This window comes from Pipistrellus kuhlii, unplaced genomic scaffold (genome assembly GCF_014108245.1).
Source record: "Pipistrellus kuhlii isolate mPipKuh1 unplaced genomic scaffold, mPipKuh1.p scaffold_m20_p_43, whole genome shotgun sequence".
Lineage (NCBI taxonomy): Eukaryota > Metazoa > Chordata > Mammalia > Chiroptera > Vespertilionidae > Pipistrellus > Pipistrellus kuhlii.
This window is the reverse complement of record NW_023425544.1, coordinates 2,916,000-2,940,930: the sequence shown is the minus strand read 5'-3', so window position 1 is coordinate 2,940,930 and position 24,931 is coordinate 2,916,000. Positions and strand designations below refer to the sequence as shown.

At 48.6% G+C, this 24,931-nt stretch overlaps 1 protein-coding gene and 1 long non-coding RNA gene across 3 annotated transcripts in view; one reads left to right on the top strand and one right to left on the bottom strand.

Moving 5' to 3' along the window:
- The window catches only part of MVB12B (multivesicular body subunit 12B), a 121,312-nt gene extending 114,039 nt beyond the window's left edge, over nt 1–7,273 (bottom strand). Inside the window, exon 1 of one of the 2 annotated variants that reach the window (XM_036412064.2) lies at nt 7,116–7,273. In XM_036412064.2, coding sequence (XP_036267957.1) covers nt 7,116–7,172 — 57 coding nt within the window. In that variant the 5' untranslated portion in view covers nt 7,173–7,273. Of the gene's footprint in view, nt 1–6,703; nt 6,919–7,115 lie in introns of those variants that run through there. The other variant, XM_045572057.1, reaches the window with a different exon arrangement.
- A 7,715-nt stretch (nt 7,274–14,988) lies between these two features.
- Nucleotides 14,989–24,560, top strand: LOC118704407. Its single transcript, XR_004983417.1, has 3 exons — nt 14,989–15,003; nt 18,933–18,938; nt 24,435–24,560. It is a non-coding gene; the product is annotated as an uncharacterized LOC118704407 (long non-coding RNA).
- The last annotated feature ends 371 nt before the right edge of the window (nt 24,561–24,931 follow it).

Genomic DNA, 24,931 nt, shown 5'->3' with positions numbered 1-24,931 from the left:
AGACTCACCTAAGGCCGTGGTCGGCAAACCTCGGTTCGCGAGCCACATGCAGCTCTTTGGCCCCTTGAGTGTGGCTCTTCCACAAAATACCACAGCCTGGGCGAGTCTACTTTGAAGAAGTGGTGTTAGAAGAAGTTTAAGTTCAAGAAATGTGGCTCTCCAAAGAAATGTCAATCGTTGTGCTGTTGGTATTTGGCTCTGTGGACTGATGAGTTTGCCGACCACTGTCCTAAGGCGTCTGTAAGAACTACAGCTGCCCACCCCCGCCCCGGCGTCTGATTTAACTGGTCCGGGGCCAAGCCTGGACAATGCCACTGAGCCAGGGGGATACAGCGGCAGACAGAAAGGGACTGCAAATGCGGGGCCACTGGCTTCCGCCCGGTGTGCCAGGGAGACGGAGGGAAGAGCAAGCGTGGGGTGCGAAAGGGAGCGTGCGTGGGGCGAGGGGAAGGGACCACGGGCAGAAGACGTGGCACCACCAGCAGTGTGAGCGAACGCCAATGGCTGGAGGAACTCTGAGCAGCAGATGGGCTCCAGAACAAGCCTACGGAGTGTTTAAACCAACCAACAAATAAACAAAACGGTCTGCACGTCCCTGCTCTTTCTCAGGTCCAAGCAAAGGCGTCTCCAGGAAGGAGTACCCAATGGCCAACAGGGAACCACTGCCAAGTCTCCCGTCCATCGACTCTTGTAACCGGATGCTTCTCAAATCAACGCCACTCCCTGCAGATCCCCGCGGGGCCTCCTGATGCTAGGAGCTGGGCGGGAGAATGGGAGGTAAAGGAGAGGCATGGAAAGGCTGCCAGCTTCGGAGGCAGAGGGACCCGCGTTGGAATGCCAGCCCTGATACTGACTCGCAGCTGTGTGGCCCCGGGCAAGTTAACTCACTGGGCCTGCGTTTCCTCCCTATGAAAGTGGGATGGGAAATAATACCGTTTTCTCTGCAGCGTGACAATGGATATAAAGAACACGCAGAATTTGCAGAACCTGCATCAAAAGATACACACAACCCACAGAGTGGAAAAAGACAATTTACAAACTAGGAGAAAACATTTGCAACAACAGATCCGATAAGGGATTAAAATCTAAATCTACAAAGAACTATAACTCAACAACAGCAGCAGCAAAAACCACCCTGAAATGATTAAATGAAAAACCGGGCGAAGGACTGGACTAAACATTTCATCAAAGGTGACCTAGAGGTGGCCGACCAACACAGGAGAGGGTGTCCACGTCACTGTCAGCAGGGAAATGCAAACCAAGAGCACAGTGAGGGGCACCTCATGGCAACAGGATGGCTGGTATCAAAACCCACAAATGGGTGCTGGCAAGGATGTGGGAGATTAGAATCCTGGTACACCGCTGGTGGAAGTGAAAATGCAGCTGTTAGGGAAAACAGTGTGGTGATTCCTCAAAAATTTTTAAATAGCATTTCTGTATGGTCTGGCAGTTACACGGGGGATATATACCCAAAGAATCGAAAACGGGGTCTCGAAGAGGTATTTGTACACCCATGTTCCTCATGATTCACAAGAGCAAAAAGGAGAGAGCAACCCAAGTGTCCACAGACAAAGGAATGGGTAAGCAAAATGTGGTGTATCCATACAAAGAAGTATTATTCAGTGTTAAAAAAGAAACAAACAAACAACAACAAAAAAACACAGGAAATCGTGACACATGCTACAATATGAATGACCCGTAAGACCTTATGCTAAGTGAAATAAACCAGTCACAAAAGGTTAAGTACTTAGATGAGGTGTTCAGTGGTCAAGTTCACAGAAATAGGAAGTAGAATGGTGGTTGCCTGGGCCTGGGGGAGGAGAAAATGAGAGTTATTTCAAGAGTATAGAGTTTCAGTTTCTCAAGATGAAAAAGTTCCAGAGATGAGCTGCGCAATGTGAATGTACTTAGTGCCACTGATATGTACAGTTAAAAATGGTTAGGATGGCCCTAGCTGGTGTGGCTCAGTGCATAGACCATTGGCCTGTGGATTAAAGGGTCCTCAGTTAGATTCCAGCCAGGGGCATGTGCCTGGGTTGTGGGCTTGATCCCCAAGTGTGGGGTGTGCAGGAGGCAGCCAGTCAATGATTCTCTCTCATCATTGATGTTTCTATCTCCCCCTTCCTTGCTGAAATCAATAAAAAAAATTAAATAATAAAATAAACTGCGAAAAAAGATTTTAAAAAAATGATTAGGATGGTATATTTTAGGTTATGTGTATATATATATATATTTTTTAAGTTGTAAAAGCATCTACAACCCTGGCTGGTGTGGCTCAGTTGGTTGGAGCATCTTCCCAGATATGGAAAGGTTACGGGTTCGATTCTTGGTCAGGGCATATACCTCGGTTGTGGGTTCAATCCCAGGTCAGGGTGTGTGTGGGAGGTAACCAATCAATGTTTATCTCTCACATCAACGTTTTTCTTTCTCTCCCTTGCGCCCTCTCGCGCGCGCGCGCTCTCTCTCTTTCTCTCTCTCTCTCTCTCTCTCTCTCTCTCTCTCTTTTTTAAATATATTTTATTGATTTTTTACAGAGAGGAAGGGAGAGAGATAGAGAGCTAGAAATGTCGTTGAGAGAGAAACATCGACCAGCTGCCTCTTGCACACCCCCTACTGGGGATGTGCCTGTAACCAATGTACATGCCCTTGACCGGAATCGAACCCGGGACCTTTCAGTTCGCAGATCGACGCTCTACCGCTGAGCCACACCGGCTTCGGCTGGCCCTCTCTCTTAAAGAACATAAACAAACGTATGCTCAGGTGAGTATTAAAACAAAATCACACACCTGTAATTGTGGTTTTCAGTTTCAATAAGCCTAACCCAAACTTTGTTTTAAAACATGCAGATTTGGGGGCCCATCCCAGATATTTTGATTCCAGGTCCTGAGTTGACATCCTGGAATCTGCATTTTCCTAACCATCCTACCAATGTTTAGTTCATTATGTATCCATTTATTAGGTGTACCGGTTAATAATGCGGATTTTTTTCAATAGATGGAGTTACACATTTGTTGATATATATGCGATTTGATATGTATGCTATTTTGTTGTATTGACAGCAAGCTTCAAAACTTCATATGTCAAATTTGCTGAAGGTGTTAACATCATAGATATTTTTATGCCTAAAAACATCAAATTTTGTGCCAAAAAAAAAAAAAAAGAGCATTTGAGGGAAGTTTTAGTTCATTACTTTATTTTGAAGAAAAAGTTATTGTATACTTTGGAAAGTTTATAGTGAACACGCTCCTTCTCAAGATACTTGTGAACGCTGGTGTAAACGCTTTAAAAGTGATTTTGATATGAAAGACAAAGAACATCCAACCAACAATTACAAGCATTATTGGATAAAGAGGTGTGTCAAACTCAAAAACAACTTGCAGAAAGATTGCACGTTGCTCAGCAAACAATTTCCGATCATTTACAAGCAACAGGAAAAATTTTAAAGGAAGGAAAATGGGTGCCACATCAACTGAACAAAAGACAAATGGAAAACAAAAAAGCCATCAGTAAAATGTTGCTTCTGCGGCATAAAAGAAAGTCTTTTTTGCATCGAATTGTGACTGGCGATGAAAAGTAGATTTATTTTGAGAATCCCAAATGCACAAAATCATGGGTTGATCCAAGTCAACCACCACCATCAACTGCAAGGCCAAATAATTTCAGAAAGAAGACAATGCTCTGCGTTTGGTGGGATCAGGAAGGTGTGGTGTATTATGAGCTTCTAAAACCAGGTGAAACCGTTAATACTGATCAATACTGACAACAAATAACACTATGAACCGTGCTTTGATTGTAAAACCACCAGAATGGGCCAGAAGACAATGCCAAGTAATTTTGCTTCATGATGACACACCATCACACACTTCAAAACCAGTTAAAGACACGTTAAAAGATCTTGCCTGGGGAGTATTAACCCACCCGACGTATTCACCAGACCCTGCTCCTTCAGATTACCACTTGTTACTATGGATGGCACACACACTTTCTGAGCAGCACTTCAAAATGTACGAAGAAGTGGAAAACTGGGTCTCTGAATAGTTTGTCTCAAAACAAGAAAAGTTCTATTGGGACAGTATCCACAAATTACTTGAAAGATGGGGGAAATGTGTAGCTAGTGATGGACATTACTTTGAATAAAGCACTTTTGACGTTTCTCTTGAAATTATTGTTTTCTTTGATTACAAAATTTGCCGTTACTAACTGGTACACCTAGTATAATATATACCCCTCCTAAAGGATCAAGGGATATTTTTTGAATACTACTTTGTTGATGAGTATCCTGGTTGTTGTTGTTGTAAGTGTGTGTATGTGTGAGTGTGTGTGTGTGTGTGTGTGTGTGTGTAACGACCTGGTGCAGCTGGCTCTAGCCACAGGCTCAACAAGCCGGCCCTCCAGTCCTCAGGCAAGCGTGGCCCACACAGCTCCACATGTGACCCCCGGGACCAGGTGCCCGGGCCTCTCACATTTCAGCCTGGACAAGCTCTGCATTCTCTCCACGGTGCATCACATAAACCAACCACATGGCCACACCATGTCCATGGCAAGCACACCCTGCAGTGGGCGCCTCTGCCTCCCCAGCAGCCGGGAGAGACCTGGTGCAGGCAGCCCCTGCCAACAGCACCGACAATGCAGAGAAACCACAACTCCCAGCGTAGCCAGAAGCACAGACCACGGAGAGCCCCTGGGGCCAGGGAGAGCCTTGGCCTGAGCAAGCACCGCCTGGGGGAGAGGCCTCCCCTCCCACAGCCTAAAGAGCCCAGGAGACTCTGCTCGCTCAACCGCAGCCGCTAAACACAGTGTTCCGGGCCCACCACATCCAGCCATGTAGTCACTTGTTATCTTCACCACCATAATGGCACCTCTGACACTTCCCACGTTGACTCCAACACCGTCATTACTTCCCAGTGTGGCAAGGGTATGCTCCTTGGGCATGAGGCATGGAGTCCTTCCACCCTGCGAGGGCGGAGTGACCCAGGGCGTCTGGATTCCAGGGCCCCAGAAGCTGGTCTGCTGTGAAACCCAGATCGGTGCACATCCCCTACCCCCGAACCCTTCCAGCAATACATATGGTCATGCAGTTTCCATGTATGATCATGCGGTTTCTGTCAAATGTACTAAAGGGAGATATTTCTTTCCTTATTGTTCAAATGGCAGACCCACAAAACTGGGGCCTGTCCCCGAGTCCCACTTACATTTAGCGAGGACCCCACCTCCTCCACAATGTCACACTCACTCATATCCATGAGCTCATGCAGCCCTGCTGGGCAGGATTTATTCTTAAGTCGCTTTATCCAATAAGGAAATAGGGACTCAGAGGGGGTCCATGACTTGCCCAGGGTCACGTGAGCTCCAGGAGGTACGGGGGAACTCAAACCCAAGCCCCTACATCCAAGCCCAGAGTCCTTTCTACTCTACCATCTCTTCCTAGTTGCCCTGAGAAGAGCTAAATAGCAACTAGAAAAGCACTAGAAAATAAAATAAAAAATGAAGCTGCTCTTCTGATTCATCAGTTAACAAACCCTTGATAACATCCACGAGCTTTTATTGACCTGTGGCAGGCGCGGAGCTCAGCACGCCTCTTGTAATATCTCATCGAATCCTCACCACAATCCTACGAGGGAGCATGACCATCGCCAGCCTCGCTGTACAGGTGAGGCCACTGCGGCTCAGAAAAGTTCCCGGATTTGCCCAAGAACACGCAGTGAGCAGGAAAGCCAAGGTTTAAGATGAGGTCTACTTCTACAGCCCTCGCACTTAGCATGCATGGAGCACCATCCCAGCCCAAGTGGGGTGGGGGTGGGTGGGTGCACCAGCTGGATGCAGGCAGGGCAGGGAAAATGCCTCCCGCATAAATCAGGAGTGTGGCCAAGGAGCTCAAAGGAAGGAAGGAAAAAATGTGGACGAGAGAAGACGCTTCTAGGCTCCAGTGAACCCGTAACTGCCATGTCCAGGGCTTGGCCTGGGGCTTGGGGCCCAGGTCCCCGCAGAGGCCCTGTCTGTCTCTCAGAGGCCCCACTGAAATGGTCTGTGCGTGGCACCACCTCCCAGAGCTCCCGGCACAATTTCCGGAGACCGGAGAGGTGTCACGCGTCTCCTGCCACTAACCTGCCCGGCGCACCGAGCTTTTCGGTTCGCCCGGGCTTCCTCGGGGCCAGCTTATCGGCTCCCTTTCCTGAGGCTCGCTGGTGCCGCTGATAAGATTTCCTGGCCCCGTTCACAGGAGATGAGATCCAGCCAGCTGTCCAGAAACGCGCAGGGAGATTACACTGAGGAGGAACCACCAGAGACAAAGGCCGTGCAGAGGCACCGGCCTGCTGTCTGCTTCGGTGGCAGAAATCCCAGTGGGCGCTGCTTCTCCGTGGGGGCGGGGAGCGGGCAAGGGGCAATGGCCATCTGTCCTCTGCCCAGCGTGGCCCTTCTCTGCCCCCGGAGGAGCGGGCAGCAGAGGGGTCACCGCTTTAATTCAGGAAAAGTTCTGTGTTGGAACAAAGGGGACACAGATGCTCATGGGCCTGCCTTTTCACCGGGCCTGTCTAGGGGGGTCTGGGGTCCACCATGGCGCTAAGGCCATAGCCCTTGTCCCATCCTCTTGCCCTGGAGCCTCCCCTTGAGCTGGGGGGCCCTTGGGGTGGTTCCTCCACACCCCCGCCATCCTTCCAGGGCCAGCACCCCGAGCCCCAGGCGCCCAGGCCCGGCCCCTCACCTTGCAGACAGGTGCCCGGCTCCTGGGTGCCCAGGTCACCGAGGAGGCCACACCCCAGACGCTGCCCGAGGCTCAGGTGCACCCGGCTGCACCCACGTGACTGCGGGAAGCCGGACCCCGGGCCGGGCCGGTGCAACCGCCGTCCGCGGGCGGGGCCCGGGCCCGGGCGCAGGTGAGCCGCCTCCCCTCCCACCGGCGGCGGGGCTCCTCCCGGAGGCCGCCTGCCCCTGCCCGGCCCGGCCCCGGGCGCCGCCCGCACTCGGGCCCGAGCTCCCGCCGCCCCCGCCGCCCGGGAGGGAGCCGCGGCGCAGGGCCTGTCCGCGCGGCCCGGGCACGGCGCCCGCCCAGAGGCCTCCGCGCTCGCTCCGCCCGCCCCTCGGCCCGGGGCCCGCGCCCGCCCGGCCGCACTTACTGTTCCCCGCGGGGGCGGCGGGTCCCGGCTCCGTCTCACGCAGAAGCAGCTTCTCATCGCCCGGGCGGCGCGCGAGGGGCCGGGCCGGGGCCCAGGCGGCGGGGCCGGCGCCGCAGCTCGAGCGCGAGCCTCCCGGGCGGCGGCGGCGGGGGCGGGGCGCGGCCTGGCGGCGGCGGCGCCCCCCGCGCGGCCCGGGCTGCGGGCCTCCCGGCGGCGCCCCAGGCTGGCGGGGCGGAGCGGGCGCTGGAGCCCGGGGACGCGCGTCCGGAGCCCGCGCCGCCGCCCCGCCTGCCCCCGGCCGCCCGCAGCCCCGACCCCCCAGAGCCGGGCCCGCTCCCCTCCCCCAGCCGGCCTCTCCCGGACCCGCAGCCCGGGCTCCCTTAGGCCTCGCTGCGCCCCGGACCCCGGACCAACCGGCCCTGGCGCGCCGCCGCCTATCCCCGCGCCCCCAGGCCTCCTGGAGCCGTGGATAACCGCTCACGCACCCACAGGCACCCACACACGCACCCCGCGCCCCCACATGCACACAGACACACACACGGTGCCTTTTGCAGGGCACCTGGCCCACCCAGCCCTTCTGGGCTTTGCAAACCCAGGCAGGTCCTTGGCTCAGTCACTCCAGCTCAGGGCACCCTCCTGCCCCACCTGACCCAACACAAGCTTAGTCAGACCCCAGCACCCACGGTTCCCCCTCACACAGACCCCCATCTCCTAGCGACTGTCCACATCCCCACGTGCTGGCCAATGATTTACCCACGCAGGCCCAGAGCCAGCCTCAGGGAAGCCTCTAGAACAGGGGTGGCCCGAGGTTCCCATAAGGCCCTCCACATCCTTTGGTTTGGCCCTGCCAAGGTAGGAGGGGTGAGCTAATGAAGTTATGGCCCACGAATGCTGTTGTCAATACTCAGCCTGTGGCAGGGAAAGGCTCCCCACTCCTGATCTAGTAGGAGGGGGTTAAGCAGAGGTGCCTACCCTGGCACTCGGGGAAAGGTACAAGCCAAATATGATGCCCTGCACAGCCCCAGCACGGCCCCCCACGCAGGGCCAGATGCTACTCCAGAGGCCTCTGCTCAGAAGGCTGGAGTAGTTGAAGCTAAGAACCATGCAGGGGGGATCTGCATCAAGTTGCAAAGGCATCAAGTCCATTTTCACACATTCCAGGTTTTTCCAAACAACGGTCTGATCCTAAAGAAAACAGTGCCAAGCGGGATTGGTTGTGGAAGAACAGGTCCCATGGGGAAGCCATGCAGGTGTCGGTGTCACTCAAATGGCACTGGTTCCGGTGGTTTCACAGGCACATTCCAGCAAACGTTCATGGACAGACAATCCCTATGTTATTTAAACAGTTACACAGGGGGGAAATAAATAATTTTTTCAATGTAATTTCTCAAGTTTAGCACAACCCGAGACCCAAATCCAACAGAGAGAACACCAAGAAAGAGAAATGGAGGTCGAATAGAGAACACTAGTTCCCTGAGAGGTTAATATATATTGTTGGCAGTCAAATAATTTGAGAAAATGGTATGTACCATTTATAGTCTGCTTTTTGGAGAATCACAATAAAGTATTAGTATTATATATGAAGGTCTATGTGCGATCCAGGAGTGAAGAAATGGCATTTCTTAAACTCATCTGAGCCAGAAACAGAAGTTTATCAATCCATCTCCAATATGTAAATCACTGCTATAGAGCAACCCACTTCAGTATACAACAGTTGTAAAACTATATAAAATTTTAGCAATTTAAAATCCAGCTTGCTGAAAAATAAATCAAAACCCACCATGATCAAACAAGATTTATTCCAAAAGTAAAAGGATAATTCAACATTAGGAAATACGTAAAACTCATCACATTGTTAAAGGAAAACAAATCACAGGGTCTTATCAACAGGATAGATGCTTTAAAAATATTTAATAAACTTCAACTACTTATAAGTTTTTAAAAATCTCTTAGTAAACTAGGGAGGAAATTTAAACATCTTAACATGACAAAGTTTATTTATCAAAAGCTATTGGTAAACTTTCTAATGGTGAAACACTAAAGGTATTCTCATTGAAGTACAAACCAAAACAAGGATGCCTGCTGTAATTGCTAATAAAAAACTGTAGCCAATGTAATAAAATAAGAAAACTAAAGAGGAATTACAAATATTGGAAAGGAAGAGACAAAATTGTCATCATTTCTGCATGATGTGCGTGCATATATAAAAACAGAAATTGAAGAGAATCAACTAAAAATTTTAGAGGTTTTGGTAAAATGGCCAGTTATCAGGTAAGTATCATAATCAATAGCTTTCCTAAATGCTAAGGGAAAAGCCTTCTTCTCCACATGGAAGGACTTCCATTAGAATTAGACTCTTAGTCTGTCTCCTCCTGGGGAGGATGAATGACTTGTCTGATTAGTGAATTTGGGAGAAGGAACCAGACAAGAATAGATGCTTCTGAGTTCTCTTTTTGGCATTATCTGATAGCATGAAGCAAATATTTTCATGTACTGTACTCTCCACTGTGTGGTAAGTTCCTGGGGCAGAGAGTGTTGTCCAGTGCCTGAAACTAATCAGTGTTTCACTAATAGAGAGATGTGGACAGGAAGCCGGGAAGGTTGGTCAACTACCTTAATTGCTCTAACCACTCACTGTTTAGTTGAGACACTGTTAGCTGAAGCAGCCTCCACCTCTTTGTCTTACGTAAATGTCTGTTATTTCCTGCCTAAGGGCTATGGGTGTTTTCCCCATAGCCTCAAAAGGGATAGCAGGGCCAGAGCAGTGTGCAGTCCTAGAGGTGGGCTCCTGCCTGGCCCCCAATATTGCCAAATTAATAGTTTTCTAATGTATTTTCATTTGTGTGCAGCCTTCTCCAGAATTGAACCCTGAACCAGAACCCTGAACACACAGGACGTGAAAGTGGTTCCTACAGTCCAGTACTGCCTACTACTATAAAAGTAAATCTATCCAATTTAGGGGGAAATACAGAAAGCCCCACTTAGCTATAGTTCAAATGCTCTAGTTTCCAGTGAGCCTTATTAGTAATAAAAGAAGTATATTTATTTCCTATGTCTCTTTCCTATAATTATGCTTCAGTTTCTTTCAAACCAAAAAGAGAGAGCAAGGTATTACTTATAGGAACCATTAAATCAAACACTAAATACAAGTAATTTCTACTAAAAAAGAATATAATGTGTTATATTCTCTTGCCTAGACCACTTCAATACACTTCAATAATGTCTTTACTGGCTTCCTGGTTTCACCTCCATCCCAATAATGGAAAACAGCAACAAGAATGATCATTAAAAACAAAACAAAACAACAACAAAAATGCAACAAGTCACTCACTTGCTTAAAGCCCTCCAGGACCTTTTACAACATTCAAATGCTCCAACGTGACCTACAAGATCTCATGGTGGCTGGACCTTGCCTGACCCTCCACCTTCATCTCTGCTGCTCTAGACCCACGGGTTTGCTCTGAGATCCTTAAATAGCAAAGCTCTTTCCTCCCTGGGGATTTCGCCTAGAGTGCTCCTCCTCTCCATCTTTATGGGGTCTGGACCCTCTCTCTCATCCTTAGCTCTCAGCATCAATGTCACCTCCTTGGAAGCCTGGTCATGTGTCTAAGTAGGTCCCTGATGCCTTCGTACCGCATCAGTTCATTCCCTGCTTCTCACTCATCACAATTTGTAACCACCTCCTACTTGTTCACCTGTTCGACTGTCAGTCTCCCCACCAGACTAAAAGCTCCACCAAGGTATCTGTCCATTAAGCATAAATGGGCCACATAGACTAGCCCCTTCAGTAAAAGTCTGTTAATAGATATATGTGTCAACACTTAATATGTGCATACCTTTAGCCAATGTCTAATAACTAACCAAAGTAAATAATCAGAAAAGTGCACACAAATATATGTTCAGGGATAATTATTTCAGCATTGCCGATAATGGGAAAATATTGAATATATCCCAAAGGCCTAGTACTAGAAGACAGAGTCATAAAAAATAAATAAATAAAAAATAAATAAAAAAGACATAGACATATACCATGGTATTTTGTTAAGTAAAAAAGGCAGGCTATAAAACAGAATGTATTTATTATACCAGCCCATTAATTTTGTACTTAATTGTGGTTATGTATATGTACTAATATGTGCATAAAATACTCGAGAAAATGTATATCGACATCAACAGTTTATAGCAGCTCTATCTGTGGGGAAGGCAGAGACTATTTTCTCTTTTAGCATATCTATATCCTATAGCTTAGGAATTTGGATGCAAGTAACAGAACACCCAACAGCAGTGGCTTGAGCAGTAGGCATTGATTTGTCAGGCCAGCCGTCATCTGCCTCAGTCTTCATGTTCTAGGAGAATGAAGACACTCAGGACACATGTCTTCCACCCTTTGCTGGCATCCTCAGAATGGCTGTCTTTTATGTTTATGTTGGTTGCCTCATGGGCACAGACGGCTCCTCCAGCTTCAGAGTCATGGCCACCTCTCCCATGGCAGGAGACTGGGTGGGAAGCAAAACCTCTCCCAGAAATGTCCCAGCTCAGGTCACATGGGCCAGACATGGGTAACACGGCCACTCCTAACTGCAACGGAGGCTAGGAAATTGGCTTTATCAATGATGGCCACCTCCTGAGGCTGGCTATATGGTTAGGCCAATGCTAATCCCCATTCCCTTGGGCAATAATGTGGAGGTTCCTCAAACACTCGAAAACAGGACTCCCTGTGACCCAGCAGGTCCTCTTCTGGGTTTATGTCGGAAGGAACATGTGCACTCGGCTGTTCACTGAGGCATTACTCACAATAGCCCAGTCACGGAAACAGCCGAGTGTCTGCTGATGGGTGAATGGGTAAAGAAAATGTGGGATGGTGATACAACAAAGTATTATCTGCCATAAAAGGAAGGAATCCTGCCATTTGTGACAACATGGATGAAGCTTGAGGACATCATGCTAAGTTGAAATAAGTCAGACAAAGAGAGAAAAACGCTGCATGAGCTCATTTATATGTGGAATCTACAAAACCAAACGCACGGAAACAGAGTGGATGGCAGTTGCCAGGTGTGGGGTGAGGGCAGTGTGGGGAGGGGGGTCAGGGTAATCAGAGGGAATAAGTTTCCCATTATAAGATGAATATGTATAGAATGGTGACTATAGCTAACAATTCTATACTGTATATTTAAAAGTTGCTAAGAGAGTAGATCTTAAAAGTTCTTACCACAAAAAGATTAAAAAATGTAACTCTGTAAGGTGATGGATGTGTTAACTAACCTTATTGTGGTAATCATTTCACAATAGTGTAATATCAGATCATCATGTTGCATACCCTAAACTTACACAATATTGTATATCAATTATACTATATTAACTAGAGACCCTGTGCACGAAATTTGTGCATACAGTGGTGGTGGGGGGGGTGATGGGTGCACCCTCTCCAATCTGGGACCCCTCAGGGGACAGCCCTCTCACAATCCAGGACCACTGGGTCCTAACCACTCCCCTGCCTGCCTGCCTGATCACCCCTAATGACTCTGCCTGCTGGCCTGATTGCCCCTAACTGGTATCCCTGCCAGCCTAATCGCCCCTAACCGCCTCTGCCTCAGACTCTACCACCATGGCTTTATCCAGAAAGACATCCAGAAGGATGTCTGGAATATGTCCATTCTAATTATTATGTTACCTTTTTATTAGCATAGATAAAGCTAAAAAAAAAAAGAAAAAATAAAATTCAGAAAAAATTACTGTTTCCTTATCAGGGAGGAAGGAAGTTACAATTTTTTAAAAAATTTAATAATGAACATATATAACCTTTGCAATCAGGAAAAAAATGTAAATGTATTTTAGACATGATGAGAGCCCAGGAGGTATTCAATGCCACAAGCTACTTGTTCTGAAAAAGAAGCACTTACTTGAGTGTGGCCACAGGTTGGCGAGCAGGGCCTCGCTGCTTACTAGGTCTCACCCATGCAGGTCCAGGACCAACTCGGGCAGCTTCCTGAACTCGAGCTCTCCACCACTCACTCTTGTCCTCCTCAGGGGCCTCTCCATCCTCACTCCCAGGGTTGTGTTCTGGGATTGATCTGTGGGACCAGAACAGACTGACTCTGTCTCGGGAGAGTAAGGGTAAAATTTCATCAGTTGTCAGCCTTGCCAGCTGCACAGAACTCGCCTGTGGTCTGGAGAGTTTCTGATCTGACCTGTGCTCTCAGATTGAACACGGATGCTTTCGGGAGCAGGAGGCAAGCAGGTGGGATGAAGGAGTTGTGGGGCAGGCTCCTTTTCACAAGAGGTTAACTGGAAGGATGTGGAAAATAAGCACAGAACAACCACAAACAGTGCTGTGGAAACTCAAAAGCCATAACCACGTGCAGGATGGCTTTTCTTACAAGGAGGCACCACATGATGACAGACCCACAATGCAATTCTTTCCATAGCCTCTAAAATCAAGAGGAGCTTGACCCGAGAGACGGCACAAGAAGGCATTGAAGACATATGTCCATATAGTCACTGCAGTATTGCTTACAATAGCCAAGATATGGAAGCAACCTATGTGTCCATCAAAGGATGAGTGGACAAAGAAGAAATGGTGCATTTATACAATGGAATATGACTCAGCTGTAAAAAAAGAAAGAAATCTTGCCATCTGCAACATCATGGATGGACCTAGAGGGTATTGTGCTGAGAGCAATGAGGCAGAGGAAGACAAATGCCATATGATTTCACTTCTATGTGGAATCTAAAAAAAAAAAAAAAAATAGATAAATATAGCAAGCAGAACAGAAATAGACTCATCAAGTCAGAGATCAGTCTGACAGTTTCCTAATGAGAGGGATTTGGGGGGCTGGGTGGAAAAGGTGAAGGGATTAAGAAATACAAATCGATAGTAATAGAATATAGAATAGTCGCAGGGATGTAAAATGCAGCACAGGGAATACAGGCAATAATGTTGTAATAACTATGTACGGGATCCGGTGGGCACTAGATTTATAGGGATGATCACTTAGTATGCTCTATAAAGTCTAATCAGTGGGTTATACACCTGAAACTAATACAATATGTTATGTCAACTACAACTAAAATTTTTTTTTTTAAATGAAGGCATTGAAGAAAAGCTGTTTCCTTTTCTCTTGAATGAGTGAACAATGCCAGTTCTCAATAGCAGTTGTATTGGTGACTCACAAATTGATGTCCCTAGTCTGGATTTTCCCTGAACTCCAATGCGTATACCAATGGCCTACCTGACATGCCCTTGAATTGCTGGTGGGCATCTCCAATATGACACATCTGGAATTCAGCTCCTGATCATCCTTCCACACCCGCTCCTCCCCCGTCTTCTCCATCTCATCTACTGGAAATACATGCTTTCCAACTGCCCAGCCAAACACCTGGGCCCCATCTTTGCCTCCCCCTTTTCTCTTATGCATCACATCCAACACATCAGCCTCAAAGCTCAGATGGCAAAGGAGGTGCCTCTACCGAGTGGCAGTTCATTCTGATCTGTGGAGGACGGCAGAGCATGCTCCATTGGGAGCATGCATACAAGTGGGCCAGGCAGGAAACGGTGGGGTTGGGCACAGGAAGCAGGTGCTCCAGGTGGAAAGGACAAGCACCAAGGGCACAAAAATAGGAGGGGCGCTTCCATGGGGATGACAGGGAGGAGAGCTCACAGCGGAGGCCAGGTGAAGTATTATAAGACTGGAGAGGCACGTGGAATCTGGCCAGCTCCTCAGGTCCTGGCTAGGGTTCCGTAGGTGCCCCCAGCTCACTCTCCAGGCCACACCAGAACCTGTCTCCAATCCCCAGTGCATTGCCTGCTCCTTCAGCATTCACCCAGACTCCCGGCCTTTGCCCATATGGCCGCCCTGGGCTCTCAGCAGCCTGGTTCCTAAGCCTTTGGGTTTGTCTCCGGACCTTGGCTCCTGCTGTCCACCCAGTCGTGGAGCCTCCACATGCCAGTTCATGGGCCAGGCCTCGTCAATGAGACAGGAAACACAAAGAGGAAGACGAGAAAACTAAGGACAAGGTGGCGTTGTAGAAGCAGAAGTGCATTTCCATCTGCACGCCACCACCTCACGGAAAGATGGCTGGACATAGTGAATGTGTGGGGAATGTCTGGGATGCTCTGGCTCAACATGTAAGCCACATGGTGAGCCCCAAATTTAATTTAGGGGCCCAAAAGGGAAAGACACCTCCAACAGGGAAGCAGTTATTATAAGAAGAGGCCTGTGAGATGACCGATTGAGAGCTACGTGCATGGTTATATGATGTGAGCATTAACGTGTCACAGTGAAAGAAGACGAGCAGTGATTTCAAATGTGACTCCCAACTTGAACCTTTCCAGGGTGTTCTTTGAATGAAAAATGGTCCTTTGCCTCCAGCAGCTTCTTACCCATGCAACTCTGAGCAGGTCCACAGTGGGTCATGGCACAGCACACTTACTTAATGATGATAAAAGATCCTGGGCAATTCCAGGAAGCCAATTAACGTGTAGAATCCATGTATACCCGACTAACGTGCCATGCACGTGCTTGGTGCATGTGTGTGTATGTGTCTGTGTGGGTGAAAAGCTGCCAACTGTCTTTTCTATGAAAGAAATGTTCTTTGTTGTGCTATTATTTCCTTCTGGCTTATAAATATTAAGATTTCCTTCATTCTGTGAAATGATGATGACAGTATAGACTTCTGAGACAAAAATCGCTCTTGGTTAGTTTCTAAATTATTTTTGTAATTTATCAATCCAAGATCCCAAAATCTGGGAATCAGAACCTCCCTGATTAAACATTTGGTTCTGAACCCTGGACCCCAGTTTTGCGCCCAGCTTCCCCCAGGATACAACTTTCTGTGCTTTTTGGTCCAAGAGGTAAAATGTGCATAACATTTGAAGCCACAAGTGAGCCTGGCAGATGTGGCTCAGTAGTTGAGCATCAACCCATGAACCAGGAGGTCATGATTCAATTCCTGGTCAGCACATGCCCAGGTTGCGGACATCATCCCTAATAGGGAGCGTGCAGGAGGCAGCCAATCAATGATTCTCTCTCATCATTGGTATTTCTACCTCCCTCCCCTTCCTCTTTCCGAAATCAATAAAAACCACATTAAATAAATAAATAAATAAATAAGCAAACAAACACATAAAGCCACAAGTGACAACTTCCAAAGGGAAGGAGTTGGGTTATAATTTCAGAGCCTGTCACAGCTGGGATTCCCTCTGCTGCCATGACTCACACAGTAACCAGAATGCCAATTTGAAATATAGATCAGATTCTTTTACTATCTATGGTAGAGACTGCTGGGGCTCACCAAGGTATCTGTGTGCCCATTTATATTTCCCAACTGCCTCTGTGGCTAGCTTGTCCATGTGACTAGTTCTGACCAATGGGATATGAGCAGAGTGTTGAGTATTACCTGGTTCCAGGTGGATAAGTATCTGGTGTGCCTTCCCCATTCTCGTCTTTCCTTCTACCTGTCCCCAGGGAGATAACATCAGGGTGAACTTGAAGCCGCAAGATGATGGAGCTATGAGATGGAGGGAGGCTGAGTTCCTTAGTTGCTTAGAGGAAATCCTCCAGACACACAGTAAGCTGTGACATAAGAGAGAAATAAACTTCTCTTGGGGAAAGCCACTGAGATTTGAGTGCTTATTTGTTACTGCAGCATAGCCTATCCCAGTGGTCGGCAAACTCATTAGTCAACAGAGCCAAATATCAATAGCACAACGACTGAAATTTCTTTGGAGAGCCACATTTTTTAAACTTAAACTTCTTCTAATGCCACTTCTTCAAAATAGACTCGCCCAGGCCGTGGCATTTTGTGGAAGAGCCACACTCAAGGGGCCAAAGAGCAGTTTGCTGACCACGGTTCTAGGCACACCAGCCACTGAAGGATACCCAAACACACCGAGATCATTCACACCGTGGACATTTCCACTGGTGATTCTTTCTACCTGCAAATTCTACTGCCAGATCGTACTCCCTCTTGACATTTGTCTCCATGTAACTGCCTCAGAGAAACCTTCCTTCATCACCTAGGTTGAAAAGTCTCCATTTGTCACTTCGTCTCGTCATGTTTTATTTCCATCCTGGCATTTATCACTACCAGGTATTTCCTCTTTTTATTTAATTGCTTGCTTGTTTCCCATCTTGCCTGTCTTGTTTACTTGAATCCCCAGTGCCTGGTGAAGAGCCTGGGGCACAGTGGAGGCTCAAGAGATCTGCAGTTGTTGTGTAAGTGGATGAATGAACGAATGACACAGTGCTGTCTCTCCTGTCTGCCCATCAAAGAGTGAAATGTGCTTAGTAAGCAATGGGACAGTGTTCCTGTTGTCTACTGCTTCCCACAGTGACTTATAATAAGAGCAATCATTTACTTTGTTCATGAATCTGGGGGTTGACTCAGTTCTGCTAGACTAGGGGTGTCGAACTCAATCAGAGAAGGGGCCAAAATCTAAAATCCAGCCTAAATCGCGGGCCGAATGGTTTACTGAACAGTCATAAACTGTCATTGTGATGGAAACGCAGCGGAGTGCAGTGATGACAGCGTGGTGCGGGCCACATTGCAAGGCCTGGCGGGACGGATTTGGCCCGCGGGCCTTGTGTTTGACACATGTGTGCTAGACAGTTCTCACTTGGGGTGTCTCATGAGCATACATTCAGATGGTGGCTGGAGCCTGGGTTATTCTGAAGACCTACTCACTCACATGTCTGGCTCCTGGAATGGGAAGACTCAAACATAAGGGGGCATATTCCACCCATCAGCTGTGTGACTTTAGGCAAGTTACTTAATCTCTCTGGGCTCCAGATCTCTATATGCAAAATAGGATCAGAAATGATAACACCTGCCATTTACTGGACACCTACTATGTCCCAGGCACCATATATGCTAAATTCTTTGTGTACCTGTCTCACATAATCCTCATAACAACCGATTCTGTAGATGTTCCTATCATAGGGCCTACTTATTTGATAGACAAAGAAACTGAGATTCAGAGAAGTTTAAGTATCTTCCTCAAAGATATATAATAGCTGATCATGCCAGAAACCTCTAGTTAGCCCACCTGGTGTGGCTCAGTGGTCAAGCATCTACCTATGAACCAGGAGGTCACAGTGAGATTTCCACTCAGAGCACATGCCCAGATTGCAGGCTCGATCCCCAGTAGGGGCTGTGCAGGAGGCAGCTGATTAATGATTCTCTCTCATCATTGATGTTTCTCTCTCTCCCTTCCCATCTGAAATCAATAAAAAAAAATTTTTTAAGAAGAAATTTCTAGTTAATGTGGTACATTAAGCCAATATAGGAAATCCTTATCCTATTCTAAACATATTAAATATTAGATAAAATGTGTGGAGGTGTTTTGCTCCTTTATCTGGTTTTGTGATAGTTTTAAAGACACCAACATGTCACAGAATGTATTAATAACTACATAGATGAATTCAAAGCCAAGAAAGAAGATGCCCCAGGTACCAGATAAAGAGGCAACTTGATGGTGGGACGGTGAGCAGGACCGGAGGTTGAGCAGCTCCCTGGGCTGGGGAGCAGCTGGTCCTGTGAACGCGATGGGGTGGAACTGAACTCTGTGCACAAAGCCCAGGCCCCAGGGAAGAGCTTGCTGAGAGACAGAGGCGCCAGGACAACCCCGCCCAGGGCTCTCCTGCTCCCGATTTTCCAAGAGCAGCCAGTGGCCCCGTGACCTTTGGAACTGGAACGCCCAAGGGACACGACTAAGCCAGGCCTGGGGCAGGGGACCAACCTGGCCACGTGATTCCTGCCCGCGTGTGCCATCGGCACTGCCATTTATTTAAGCACGCAACTTAAACAAACCATCTCTAGACACCCGTCGCTGTCCTTTCTCATTACTATCCACTCTGAAAGTCTGCTAGCACTGACAGAAGATAAAGAAGAAAAAGGAAACCTCGGAGAGTAAACAAAGCGCTTGTAAATCAATGAAGGGTCATTAGGATGCTCGGGTTGGAAAACACGCCTTATCAAAACGTGTAGATTGTGACCAATGCCGTGGTGACAAGGGACTTTCACCCTAAAAAAAAAAAAAAAAAAAAAAAAAGAAAATCCGTGTGGAAGCATCAGGCTGCAAATAAGGCGACACAGCACTGCTTAGAACAGACAGCACAGACGTGGGACTCGGAGAGGGAAAAAGGAGCTAGTACAAGGACGTTTCCAGATGATGGCGGGTCCAAGAAGACATGGTCATGATAATTAAAGATTACCATTCTTATCCATAAAGACAGAGATCCACCCATCAAAATTTATAGGGGCAGGGAATTCTGCCCACTGGTCTGCCAAAGAGGCCAAAAGACGTGCCATTCGCCTGGGCCAAGGATAGAAACAAGAAAACAGGGGTGCGGGGCTGCACCTGCTCCAGCGTCAAGCCTGGCGCCATGGAGACCGACCCTGGAGAATTAATCAGCAGCCTCACCTGGGACCAGAGGAAGACCTTGTGGTGCCCAGTGGAGGCAAGCTTCCCCCCGGCTCCATGGATCCAGCCGGGCACGGGGGACTCCGGGGAAACAAGCGCTCCTTACTGTGAGTTTGGGGACAACAATGACAAAGCACTCAAGGAAACAAGCCACCAAGACGCCAAGACAAACACTCTGTACACATTTGTACCCCAAGACCTGAGATAAAAGAACAACCGGAAAGAGCTGTGCATTTCAACCTGCTCAATGAAATTAAAGGAGGAATGAAACATAAAGCAGGGAGAGTAAGGAATGTCGGCTAGTGTGGGGCAGAGCTGATGTTCCAACCCAGGTCCGCAGCTGAGCCAAACCAAATGGGGGACCTGGTGTCTGCATGTCAGAGGACTGGCGGGGGACAAGAGAATCTCTGTCCTGGCCATCCCTTTCCTGTTTGTTTCCCCAGCGAAAGTCTGCTCCCTGGATGAGAAGCCAGTGTCCACCGTCTGTGGACTGCCATTGACTTTCCAAAAAAAAAAGGTAGGTCCCAGTGATCAACCCCTTTATTGCAGGACAGATAGATGTGGAGGAGGAAGTAAGGGTTACCTACTGTCCTTCTGAGTATTTTTAAAATATATATATTTTTATTGATTTTTTACAGAGAAGAAGAGAGAGGGATAGAGAGTTAGAAACATCCACCAGCTGCCTCTTGCACACCCCCTACTGGGGATGTGCCCCCAACCAAGGTATGCCCTTGACCGGAATCGAACCTGAAACCTTTCAGTCTGCAGACCGACGCTCTGTCTATTGAGCCTAGTTAATACCCAGAAGGTTTTGGTATGTCCTTCTGGGTATTAACTAGGGCCTGAGCGGAGACTCTACCTCAAAGCACAGAATATTTTATCATTCATTCATTCATTCATTCATTCGTTTGTTCATTGTTTTTTAACCAAACACCATCCCAAGAATCCCAAGAGCAAGTCAGCAGGCCTCCGTTCCAATCCCAGCTGCTGTAGCCTTGACCAAGGCCCTGTGTCTTCCTGGGTCTCTGTTTTCTCAACTCGATGGAGATAATACTTTGCCTTCTTGCAGGCTTGGAGGGAGGAATGAAGAAAATGCACAGAGCCCAGCCTGAGCCGGAGCTGTGTGTGCGAGGGGCACTCCCGCCCCAGGGTCCCGGGGCCCAGGGTGTGGGCTGGTTTCAGCCGGGAAGTGGGCGGAGAGGGAGATTCAGTTCAGTGTTGGAGGCCGGGTTGCGGGCTCTGTGTGCTCGGCCTCGGAGACCCAGGGCTGAGACAAAGCGGCCTTCAGGACGCCGCCCCCTCCCTGCCCCTGTGCTTCCTCCTCTCCCTGCCCCCACCGCAGATTCCGCTCAGCCCCATTGTTCTGCTCCTGTGTCTGGTTTTGTGACAGTTTTAAAGACACCAGCAAGCCACAGAATTCATGCCGGAGCCGGCCCAGCCTCAGCTGCCGTCCTCTCGCCGTCATCGCCAACATATGTTGAACCCGCTGTTCTTCCGCTTTTGTAAACACACTGTCTTCTTTCAAGTCTCGAGTTAACATGATCCTTCCCCTCTCCTTTCAAATTCTGCCTTCCAGCCACATGTCTGGTCAGATTTCAGATACACGCACACACACACACACACACACACACACGCACACACACAGACAACAGAGGACCCACATGCACGGAGTCCCAGAGGTGAACAGATCCCATTCCTACAGCCCTCCCCACCCCCACCCCCTACCTCCTACCCTTCCCAGACTGTGACCTCCTGGATTACAGACCCACTTAGACACATGGCACTATCAGGCCCACACAGAACATGGCTGGGGGCTCATGAACACAGGCACGCTGACTCCCAGGAGCCCCTGTGTCACTCACAAGGACAACGTCCCCAAAGGCCAGACATTAAAGAACAGAGACACAGACACAGAAACACAGATGTGCAATCATGTGCTCAGAGGGACTCATAGAACAGCCATGTGCTCATACATACTGTGCCCTCTGAAATCCACATGTTGAAGGCCTGACCCCCAGCACCTCAGGCTGTGACTATACTTGGAGATGTATTTCCTTTGAAGGGTAAATTAAGGTCATAAGGATGGGTCCTAATCCAATAGGATGGGTGTCCTTTTAGGACCCAGATAGACACAGGGATGACCATGTGAGGACACAGGCAGAAGACGCGAGGGGAGAGCCCCCCATGCTAAGGGGAGAGTCCTCAGTAGAAGCCAACTCTGCCGACACCTTGAGCACAGATTTCCAGGCTCCAGAACGGGGAGACAATACAAATCTGTTTTTAAGCCACCACCTGTGGTACGGTGCATGGCAGCCCTAACCGACTCAGACAGACCTGGGGACACAATCCACTGCCTCCTTCTCAGCATTGCACTGAGCCCCTGCATGCACAGACCCAAAGCCCGAGGCCTGCTGGTGCACCCCATTCCCATAGAACCTTCCTCCTCATGGAGACTGAGTTTTGTCCAGTCTCCCAGCAAGAGAAGAAGGCACCCAGGGACTTCCTTGACTGGACAGTGAAATTGTGGAAAGTGCTATAATGAGACTAGAGGACCAATGCACAAAGATTTGTGCAAGAATGGGCCTCCCTTCCCCTGGCTGTTGGCACCCTTTGCTCTGGCCAGAGCCACCATTTTGCTCCAGCCCAGAGTTGCCTTTCCACCTTCCTATGCTGCCCAGAGGCCTGCAGTGGCTGGGGAGGAGTGGAACACCTGCATAGTCACCATGGTGATGATGCAAGTGTCCCACCCTGTCCCTGGCTGCTCAGCACCTTCATATGCAAATTAACCCACCATCTTTATTGGGTTAATTTGCATGGCCACTCCTGATTGGCTGGTGGGTGTCACGAAGGTACAGTCAATTTGCATCTTACTCTCTTATTAGTGTAGAATGGCTCACACAACTATAGGTTCCAAGGGCTACTCCAAACACTTGGCAGGCATTAATTTATCTACCCTTCTCCACCCTCTCCTTCAAGGTCAGTGCTGTTATCAAAATCCCCGTTCAAGAAATGGCGAAACCAGGGAAAGAGAAGTCAAGTGATTTCCCTGAGATCACACAGCCAGCCTGAGCTGATACTTGAATCGAGGCGGCCTGGCCCAAGCCCAGCTCTGAACCAGGGAGCAATCTGCCAGCAGATCAGAGACAGGGCCAACCTGCAGAAGAGGCCAAACGCTTGGTCCAGGAGACAGGGAGCTGCCCTGCTTTCCCGTGGGCACAGGCTGACCTTGGGTCCTGAGGTGCGAGGTGAAACCCTGGACTCAGGGGCTGGCAACATCATTTCTGAGGCCCAGTGCAAAATGAAAACATAGGCCCCCTTGCTCAAAACGCAGAGGGAAACGTGCAACAAAAATATTAAAATAGAAAGTTTTCTCCTTTATTCAGTGGCTTCCTTCTCTACTTACCATTATATTCTTTTTTGCTACTTAATGCCACTCTAAGGAAAGAAGTAATGCAAATAGGAATTTTACTTTATATTTTGCAATGCCAGCTTTAAATGCAAATACAAGAGCATTTAACTCGTTGGTGGGATCACCAAAAAGCACGCATAGTTTGTACCTGCTAGGCATGTATTTCACTCCTACCGGAACAATAGGAATGCTGCATAAAATGAGCTCAACTGTTTCTGTTTGACTCCCTGACATATGCACTTTCTCCTCCATCATCTACTTGTAGCTTACTGATGAGCAGGGAAGGGTGGGAGAGGAAGGAACACTGACTGCCCTCGTTTTTCCTTCCTTCCTACGACATGGCTCTCAGCCTGGGTGCTTGGTTAATCCCAGGATTTAGCATGAATAAGAAAGGATAGGGTTGCTTGGTAGCTCATGTTTCTTAGGACACTTTTGCCTTCTATCTTCCAAGCAAATTCTTTAAACACACACACACACACACACACACACACACAGTTTTTTAAATATATATTTTTATCAATTTTAGAGAGGAAGGGAGAGAGAGATAGATGGAAACATCAATGATGAAAGAAAATCATTGACCAGATGCCTCCTGCACGCCCCCTACTGGGGATTGAGCCTGCAACCCAGCATGTGCCCTTCACCAAAATTGAACCTGGGACCCTTCAGTCCGCAGGCCAATGCTCTAGCCACTGAGCGAAACCGGCTAGGGCCCAAGCAAATTCTTTTTTCTTCTTCTTCTTCTTTTATTTCTTTATTTTTAAATATATTTTATTGATTTTTTACAGAGAAGAAAGGAGAGGGATAGTTAGAAACATCGATGAGAGAGAGACATCGACCAGCTGCCTCCTGCACACCTCCTACTGGGGATGTGCCCGCAACCACAGTACATGCCCTTGACTGGAATCGAACCTGGGACCTTCCAGTCTGCAGGCCGACGCTCCATCCACTGAGCCAAACCAGTCTCAGCCCAAGAAAATTCTTATTTGAAGGAAAAGTGTGGCCTCTTGGGGCTGTGGGCACCCCCACTGGGCTGTTAAAATGACTCACTGACCTTCTAATTGCTTTGAGTCTGACCGGATCCCCAGGCTTTGGGGATCCCCTGGAATCCCATGCTCCCAGGGCATTGCAAACCCAACCCCCCAAAGGGGAGGCAGGGAGCAGGGCTGGCACACTGCGCCTGTCTCCCCTGCTCACGTGCACGCTCCATCAGCCCATGGGGCTTAACCTACAAAACACAAGTTCAAAGATAGAATTCTTTACACAAATACCAGCTCATGCTGCACCCCTGATACCAACGTAACGCTGTAGGCCAATTAGACCTCAACTAAACAAAGTCTTCAGAGCTTCAAAATGGCAACAGCAAAGCCCTAAGCCAGTGGTCTGCAAACTGCGGCTCTGGAGCCACATGCAGCTCTTTGGCCCCTGGAGTGTGGCTCTTCCACAGAATACCACGTGCGGGCACCCACATACAGTGCGATGGAAAGAGTAATTAAGTGAATAACATTGTCCCTACCTACAGTGTTTAAGTTTAAAAAACTGGGCTCTCAAAAGAAATTTCAATCGTTGTACTGTTGAGAGTTGGCCCTGTTGACTAATGAGTTTGCCGACCACTGCCCTAAGCCAAGCTCATGGATCTCCTGAGCATGAGTGTGACTGCAGAGGCTCCTGTGAATCGGCCCTGCAGGCCCTGGCCATGTCCCTGCGCCCACCACAGCCTCGGCTCAGCTCGGACCTGGCTGCTCCCTGCCTGCTGGTCTAGCTCTGGGCCCTGTGGCAGAGATCGCTCAGGGTCTGGAAGTCCATCCTTCCCGCTGACCTGAGGTTTGGATGCTGGGGTCACGTGGGCACACTCATAGGTAGAGGTGTCAGCTTATCCTAGAGCACACGCTCTGCCCCCTCGCTCTGCCCACCGGCCGTGAGGATGTGTGTGTGCTGCTGGCTCCCCCTGGCCTGTGCATAGGGAGGGGAGTCCTAAGCCAGACA